The following is an 8,613-nucleotide window of genomic DNA, read 5'->3' on the forward strand; positions in this document are numbered from 1 at the left end:
GCGTGGCTTGACTGTGAAGTGGCAACTCATTTGTGCATTAGTTTAAAATTTCAATATAGTAAAGAAAAATACACCTCAAATAAAACTTTCAACTGCTTTTAGTGAAATGTAACTAAACAAACAAAGAAACTAAATTGAAAAGCATTTGACATTTTAATTGTTTTCCCCACACACTGAAATCATGCTTTCTTTACACAGTCACCATGATAGTTATTTACTATGATAACCTTATAACCACACAATACATAACTCTGTGTTTATTTTGCGCTCTTTCAAAGGTAAGTAAGGGAGGCGACAGACAAGATAAGCATGCATATATACTCTAAGCTTGTACACATACTACTGCATACTTAATACTAAAAAACAACAGAATTATGTTTTGGTGATTTATTGTGTATGCATTGGATACTCATCATATTCAGTACCTAACAAATGTTTTGAAATGTAATTCTTGCATAAATTAATTCCAACTGCAGTTTGATCTGAAGTAGACACTCAAATGATGGTGAAACACCGGTGTTTGCTGCATGCATGATTTCTATGGAAAATGTAGCTTCTGATCTCCCATCCCTCTTCCTCTCCAGGTAAAGAACCTGGTGCAAGTGCAGACATTCGCGAGCTCCACCTTTAGCTCCTTCCTGGATGTTCTTCTCAGCTGTTTTGTCTTCCTGGCCCTGACACTGGCCTGTTTCCTTCCACCTCTGGTGAGCCCAGACACTGTGGGCCCTCCAGCTCCCGCTGCTTTGGCCCTGGCTCCCCTGGCTGGCCTGTTGGAGCTGGCCTCCCTGGTGCTCTCCATACGGTGAGGAGGCTGTGCCTGTGGGTGTGCTTTTGTGTATCTGAAATGTAATTTAAGCTGTTGTGTTGTCAGTGCTGTGCCATCAGGGCCCAGTGATATCGAAGTGTTTGTTTCCAAATAGGATTCAGATTAAAATATCAGATCATCCGGCAATCATCCACATTATAGGGCCCATAGAGCGACCTTGAGTAATCTCAAACCATGGCATGACTCGTTAAATAGAACTGTTCCCCTGTGAATTCATGAATTGTCGTCATTTAAGACGATCACACTTTCTGCTGTCTTTCTCATTCTCTTTCATTCAGCACTAATTTGCTCTATTTTTTGTTTTCATGTCTGTAGTTTATAATATATATATCACCCAACCATATGTATCATAAATGTCTGTCTTTATTTGTATAGCACTTTTCATACAAACATTTGTAGTGATTTACACAATTATTTTAGTGATAGGCATCGGTTAATCCACAGATTGGGCGGGTTGAGTCATAAATATTAACAGTGGATGGTTGTAGTAATGCATCATGAATAAGGAAAATATTGATTACATTATCTAAAATGTGAACAGAGCAGAGCTGTTGTCTGCTTCTGCTCAACAGCAGACAACTCACTGTGTGCATTTACGCACGAGGAACAGAAGCATAACTTTATTGATTATTTTAGTCTCTGTTTCCTCTGTCAAGTTCATACAGTTTTGCTGCTTAAATGTCTCCATACTATCATGACAACATTACAATTACTGAAAACAGCCTCTCACAAGTAAATTGTGAAAGAAAATACTCATAGCTCCACATCAATAATCTACAATACATCATTGTAAAAGTAACATGGCTTACAGGGACTGGTAGAGGGGGAGTGAAATGTCCACGATGCAGATCTCTAAATTGGAGGAAATTATTATTTTGGGTTGGTGGGTGGTCTCTAATATTGATCTCTATATATCTATATATTTATCTGTATCTCACACATTATGTCATGTTGTGAATGTAAAGTAAGTCTATAAGTTGTCATGAACAGTGTTACGCTCATCTGACCATAAAATACAGCGCTAAAACAAAAACAATGGATAGCTGATGAATCGGCGCCACACGTCATTTAATAGATACATTGCTTTGGGATGCAGGCCTGTCGGCCATGATGTTTCATTTGTTAAATGCCTGCTGTCTCGGCTGCTCTCTTCTCGATTCTCTTCCTCGCAAAGAAAGGAGTCAAGGAGATAATTAAGCTTACTGAAAAGCCCCCGGCATCTCTTGGGCCTAAGTGGCTCAGGATTAAAAACCAGTGATTGACCATCCCACTGCACCACAACTCTCCACTGAAATCAAAACGAATTAATTAATGTGGTGGTTGGCTCCCACACCACAATCGATTAACTTCCTTTTTCAGATATGACTGGCTTTTTTTGAAGGACCAGTATTGGCTCAGAAATTGGCACCAAAAAAACTACTTGGAACTACTTGAAACTACTATTTATGTTTTAATAATGTGTCTTAATGAATGACTGCTAAAATTCTACTGCAGTTGAGGACAAGGGTTGGAGTCATACGGGGAAAGATAATATGTTTTTTCTACTGTTTTGTGTTTGACTATTTAATTCAGTCATGTTTTTGTTGATTCTTATTTTGGTGTCATTCAGAATGAACTGATAATGCTTTGGGTTTGTCTCCTCCTAACTCACTGTCCTCCTCTCCTCTGCTGCAGTATGGCCTTCTATCTGGAGAGTGTGATGAACTGTACCCGCTCCCTGCTCCTGGTGGTCTCTGGCTGGGTCCCCCGTCACGTGATTGGGGCTGTGTTAGTCTCCCTTCCTGCCATCTCCGTCTTGTCCCACCTCACCTCCTGCGTCCACTTGCCCCTCCAGGTAAACATGCCCATTGGTGTGTGTGTGTGTGTGTGTGTGTGTGTGTGTGTGTGTGTGTGTGTGTGTGTGTGTGTGTCTGTGTGAATGAGTCAAAGAGTAGACACTGTCCTGTAAGTGGGCACTTAGAGAGTCTGTGTGTCCATCACTGTTTTAGGAATTCTGAAGAAATGGGCTTCATATCACACTGTTTGCAGCTTGCTTGATGACCAGTTCTGTGCCTTATTTAATCCTGAAACAATTAGTGAAATAATAGTGAGACATTTAAGAGAATTAACAATAATTATAGTATTACTATAGATTTTAAGTTAAAATATCCAACATATGCCGTTGCACTACATCTCTCTCTGTTCCTTACTAATATTTAACAATATTGCCGCTCCAGCTGTTAAGAAAGAAGAAGAAATGATCCTTTATTAATCCCCTTGAGGAAATGATTCTCTGCATTTAACCCATCCCTAGTAATCAAGGAGCAGTGTGCTGCTGTGAAGCACCTGGGGAGCAACTGGGGCTTCAGTGTCTTGCTCAAGGACACTTCGACATGTGAACTATACCTTGTGGTTTCAGAACGACCCATGAACTACAGCCGCCCAAAGGCTGCAATCACTATCACCATTAGTACTAGTCCTGCAGCTGATTTAACTACTAGAATGGTTTGCCCTCACTGACTGAAGCCAAAATAAGCAGAGAGGAGTCGGCAGTTTGAAATCTTGCCCATGGTGGTTTGAAGCCAGAGATCCATGGAGGCCAGCAGAGCCGTTAGCTGGCATTAGCTCTTTTAGGAACTGTCGAAGGAAAACAGCTCAGAGGCTTCAGGAGGCTTCGCCTGTGGACCTTGGCACCAGAAATGTTGACATTTCTTCTTCTCCGAGTCCTGCATGTGAGAAGATTGAGAGCAGCCATACTTCACAGCGTTATTTGTGCTGTTTTGATTCGAGGCCATCTGTATAAGTTTGATCCTCTTTTTCCAGCTTTGAGCCAACGGCTGCTTGCAAGATGTGTGGTGTTCTGAGATCTTGTTTTTCAACACCCCATTTCTCTATCCATTTCTCTCCCACCCTGCTCTGTCTCACCCCTCCACTCGCCCCATCTCTTCGGGGCTTGCAGATCAAAGTGGTAGTTTCACAGAGGGTTGTTAATTAGACATGCTGTTTTCTGGACTTTAGTGCCTTTTAAGCTCGGTCTCTGTTCATATTGCATTTAACATCTAGATTGTATGTACTAGAACGAAAAGACAAGCAAAATAGGGCTGAACAATTATTCAAAATGTTATCATTACAAAATGGCCTACTGGAGTTTTCAAATAGCAGGAGGTGCAATATTTGTCAAAGGCAAAATGTGTGTCAAAATATCATTTAAAATTAAATATTGTTGTGCTGCATAGATGAATCTGATTGACACCTCGGACGATCAGACATATACACACATTGACATACAAATATGTGATGAGGAGTTCTTAGTAATATGAGTGTTGATGTTGCCCAATGTCAAGTCTCTCGTTGGTCACGATATGAGACAAAATGTGTTAGCTTGTCCTGATAGCCTTCTCTTTGACCACTCTCCTTTCCCAATAGAATAGCCTCATTCGACTGTAAAATCCAACACATTGTTGGTAATATATATACTGTATGTATAATATACAGAACTGTAGAGACCCGTTCTGTTTTGCTTTCACAGTATAGTCCTTACTTGCTTTGTTGAATCCCTTTAATGACAAGGCTCTTTTCTCCAGGTGACCATGTTCCTGTGCTGTGCCACCATCCTGGCCATCATCCAGTACTGTAACTTCTGCCAGCTAAGTTTTTGGATGCGCTCAGTCCTGGCCACTGCTACAGGGGTCGCCCTGCTGCTGCTGCTGTACAGCCCCTTGCACAGGTACAGGTGGGCATGTAGTGCACAATATTGGCATAAGTGCACAAATACTAAATGCAGTGCACTGAAATAGTGCAGTAAATATGCAGTGTACACACACCCACACACACACACACACACACACACACACACACACACACACACACACACACACACACACACACACAACCGATGCTGTATATACACAGATACATGGTTATACTATATACACCAGGTGTGGTATCTCACATTTTATTCAATTCAAAGACTTCATACAAGTGAAATATGAAGCACTGATCATCGTGCAGTAGTACAACATTCCCAAGTGTCAAATAAATCAATGCACGCAGTTGATAAGCAGGTAAGTGAAACCAGGGATTAACAACACAATTTGAAAACTGAAATTGAAAGCTCTGTGTTTGAGATGTAGATTTTCTTTTAAATAAATAAATAGATATTCAGTACATTATACGATCTTCATCTGCGTCTGTCCTTGATAGATGAGTTTTATTCATGTATTAATTAATTCATAATAATAATAATTCTCAAACATTGTAATTTAAATTGAACATGATCTGCATTATGTTCATTCATGTGGGTGTGTGCATGTGACCGCTCCTTTCTTCTGACTGACACCACTCTTGTCGTCTTTCAGGTCCCGTAATAACAGCTTGACAGTTCATGGGTGAGTGTCTTCGTGGAAACAGAGGGGATGATGGATGAATGACATTTGAAGGGTCAACAGAAGCGACGGCTTGCTTTTCATATATTTTATAACTGCGGCTCTGTCTGGCTTTTACTCAATCTCTCTACTCACCTTTCCTTCTCTCTCACCCCCTGTGTGCACCAGCAGTAATGGCTGCTAAATGTCACTAGTGGTGGAAATGTCTCATAATGCCCGTGCCTGCTTGACTTTTTTTATAAGAGCCACAAGTTAGAGAAGGAGAGGGGGGCCTGGAAAAGACTCTTCTTTTTCTTTATCAGATAGCATTTTGATTGGCAGCTACTTACCGTATTAAGGCTTACAGGATACAAACTCGGCTTGAATCATACTTGAGCACACTGCTGTTCCAACTAAATAATTGTATGAGCCAATGTTGCAGTCAGAATGCCTTCAGGTATTTTTCAGCTTTTATGAGCCTGTCAACCAGCAGGGAACATGATGTTACTGAGGCGGGTTTCTAAGGACACATAACCCTTCAAACCTGTCTTGCATTCAGTATCCTTGTATGTACTGCGACAGGAAGGTACGGAGGACACAGAAGGTAGGGCAGTGCAGCAATCACAGGCAGAGTCAGTTCTGCAGGTTTGAACAGTTTTTAATTAAACAAACACAAAATAACTGAAAACATAGCTCAGTCCAGAGCTCTAAAGATTGCAGACACTCCCCTGCCCCTCAGACCCTTACAGTTCATTTGTGTTAATTGCTAAATAATTAGTGTAAGGCACTATTTGGGTTATAGTGTGTATATTGTTCAAAGTAAATCTTCAGATCACAAATAAACTGACATAAGAAACTAAACTTCTCAGTACTTCATCTTGCTTTGTAAATGAAGGAGATGATACACTTTTTTTAAATCTGGATGGAATATATAATAAATATATAATTTTATCCCTCACGTAGTTTGAATAAGTGATTTTCCACATCTCCCACAATGCTTTTTGACAACATTCTCAGAGAAGCTGGAGGATAACCATGTTGTTTTCATTAGGGATGAACATGTTGCTATGCAGTCAGCTCGTTGTGAGTATTCAATGTGATTTATTGAGGCCAGTGGAGAAACCAGTATTTCTGCCTCCACTATGGTGAATTTGAACATTGAGGTACAATTGCAAATATTAAAATACACTCTCGCATAATGATTTTGAGGGAGTGACTCCAAAAATCCTGTTATCGTACTTTAACACGGATGCATTAGAAATATGTCGTTATGATGTCATGTCATCTTCATACAGCACCTCACAACAAGCTGGTGCAGGAGAAGCAAGGTGGAACATGGGAAGCTGTTTTTTAATCTGCGTGGAATTCTCCGGCCTCCATTTCATCTCTCTTCTCAATCCTATGAACCGTTTTCCTGTTTGCGGTTCCTATGTTCAACTTGAACCACTCTTACTTTTCTTCTGTTGTCTCCGAATTCTCACTCAGACTGAACATCTCCACATCCAGGGATGGTGATTCAGCATTGGTCACACCTGAACCTCCCCCGCGACCTCTTGACCTTCTGGTCCCAGAGGCTGTCCTGGCCTTCTTCCTGCTTCTTCTCCTGGTCTGGTTCCTTAACCGTGAGTTCGAGGTCAGCTACCGTCTCCATTACCATGGCAATGTAGAGGCTGACAAACACCGGTTCAAGATCCAGACGATGCGAGACCAGGCGGAGTGGTTACTGGGCAACATCATCCCCATCCACGTTGCTGACCATCTCAAGGTTTCTAAAGTTTTTGAAAAAAACCTAATGCCTAATTCATATATTTGTTTTGCTTGTTTTGTAATCCAGAACCCAACGTTTTTAAGGAAATCCAAAATGACATTCTTCTTCGTATTTCTTTTCCTAAATGAAGAAGATGAAAGATACAAATGATAAACCTTGTAGCATCAATGTCATCGTAAATATAAGCACATGTTAAAGTTCAAAATATTTCAACACATGTCATTGTCTCCTCAGGTAACCCAGAGCTACTCCAAGAACCACGACAGTGTGGGCGTGATCTTTGCCAGCATCGTAAACTTCAGTGAGTTCTATGAAGAGAGCTACGAGGGGGGAAAAGAGTGCTACCGTGTTCTCAACGAACTAATTGGAGACTTTGACGAGCTCCTTCGCAGACCCGAATTCAAAAGCGTGGAAAAGATCAAGACAATTGGTGCCACCTACATGGCTGCGTCCGGACTGAATGTCCGGCAGTTGGCTGAGAATGATGATGACTCTCCACACGCTCACCTGAGGGCCCTTTTCAACTTTGCCCTGGAGATGATGGGCGTCCTGGACGACTTCAACAAGAACATGCTGGGCTTTGGTTTCAAGCTCCGTATTGGGTTTAACCACGGGCCGCTGACAGCGGGAGTGATCGGCACCACTAAACTGCTCTATGACATCTGGGGTGACACGGTGAACATTGCCAGCCGCATGGACTCCACCGGGGTGGAGTGCCGGGTGCAGGTGAGCGAGGAGAGCCATGCAGTGCTGAGTGCCATGGGCTTGGAGTTTGACTATAGAGGTACAGTTAATGTTAAGGGCAAAGGTCAAATGAGGACCTTTCTGTTCCCCAAAAGTGGGGAAAGTATGTATCAAGATCGGGCGGAGCTGGGCGCCAGCCTCGGACTCTCCTCCATGGCATCGACAGTCCATACGACTTTGGGATCTGTCCAGGCAGCAGCTCTTCCTCCCTCCTCCCCCCATCTTTCCACAGTCACTCCTCAACCACAAAGTGCCGTAAGGCCTTCAAGAGCAGGGCCTGAGCCTGTCCAAGCAAAGTCCACAGAGGTGAGGGAGGAGGGATATAGGGACCCTCCACACCAGTCCCCTGCCATAGACCATCACCTCCCTCCCCACTCTGAACTGGGCCCAGAGCCTAGTGCCGCACAAGAGCCCTCCCAGGTGCAGCCTGCTCCTCTCGCACTTCAAGAGGAGGAGGAGGACGAGGAAGAGGGGGAGGCCAACGAGCTATCAAAACTCAACGAGGAGTTTTATGCTCGCCTCTGATCCCTGCTGTCCTCTTCCTGTGACTTCTGTCCCCTTGCTGCCCCAGCTGCTGCCTGACTCTCCGACATCAATGTTGACTGATGTCTTTGATGGTAATGTTGCCTAAGTGCTGGGGTGGACTAGACCTGTGTTGAGCACAGCAGGGTATTAGGGGAGAAGGCTGAAAAGGGTTCAGAGGAAAGGAAGACTGTTGATGTTGTTCTTGCTGTTTTTTCGTTTCCTTTTTTCTTATTAAGTGCCTACAGGACTAGAACAGTGAATGAACAAATATAAATTACTGAACAAAGTTTTAACAAATTTAGGATAAGGAACATGCTGTGGTTTCTTACTCCATGCTTTTGTTTTCAATGCAAGTATTTCTTTAAAAATATAATTATTGTTGTGCCATATCACTTGTTTTAACTTGA

The 8,613-nt window shown here is 42.5% G+C and overlaps 1 protein-coding gene across 1 annotated transcript in view; it reads left to right on the forward strand.

Moving 5' to 3' along the window:
* LOC306737382 (adenylate cyclase 9) overlaps positions 1 to 8,206 on the forward strand; it is a gene marked incomplete at both ends in the record, with an annotated part of 30,590 nt that extends 22,384 nt beyond the window's left edge. The window contains 6 exons of the mRNA XM_079219108.1: positions 585 to 802; positions 2,501 to 2,660; positions 4,390 to 4,532; positions 5,164 to 5,193; positions 6,655 to 6,934; positions 7,172 to 8,206. Of these exons, the coding sequence (XP_079075234.1) occupies positions 585 to 802; positions 2,501 to 2,660; positions 4,390 to 4,532; positions 5,164 to 5,193; positions 6,655 to 6,934; positions 7,172 to 8,206 (1,866 nt within the window). The remainder of the gene's footprint in view (positions 1 to 584; positions 803 to 2,500; positions 2,661 to 4,389; positions 4,533 to 5,163; positions 5,194 to 6,654; positions 6,935 to 7,171) is intronic.
* Positions 8,207 to 8,613: the final 407 nt, after the last annotated feature.

This window comes from Taurulus bubalis, assembly GCF_910589615.1.
Source record: "Taurulus bubalis genome assembly, chromosome: 6".
In the NCBI taxonomy this organism is placed as follows: domain Eukaryota; kingdom Metazoa; phylum Chordata; class Actinopteri; order Perciformes; family Cottidae; genus Taurulus; species Taurulus bubalis.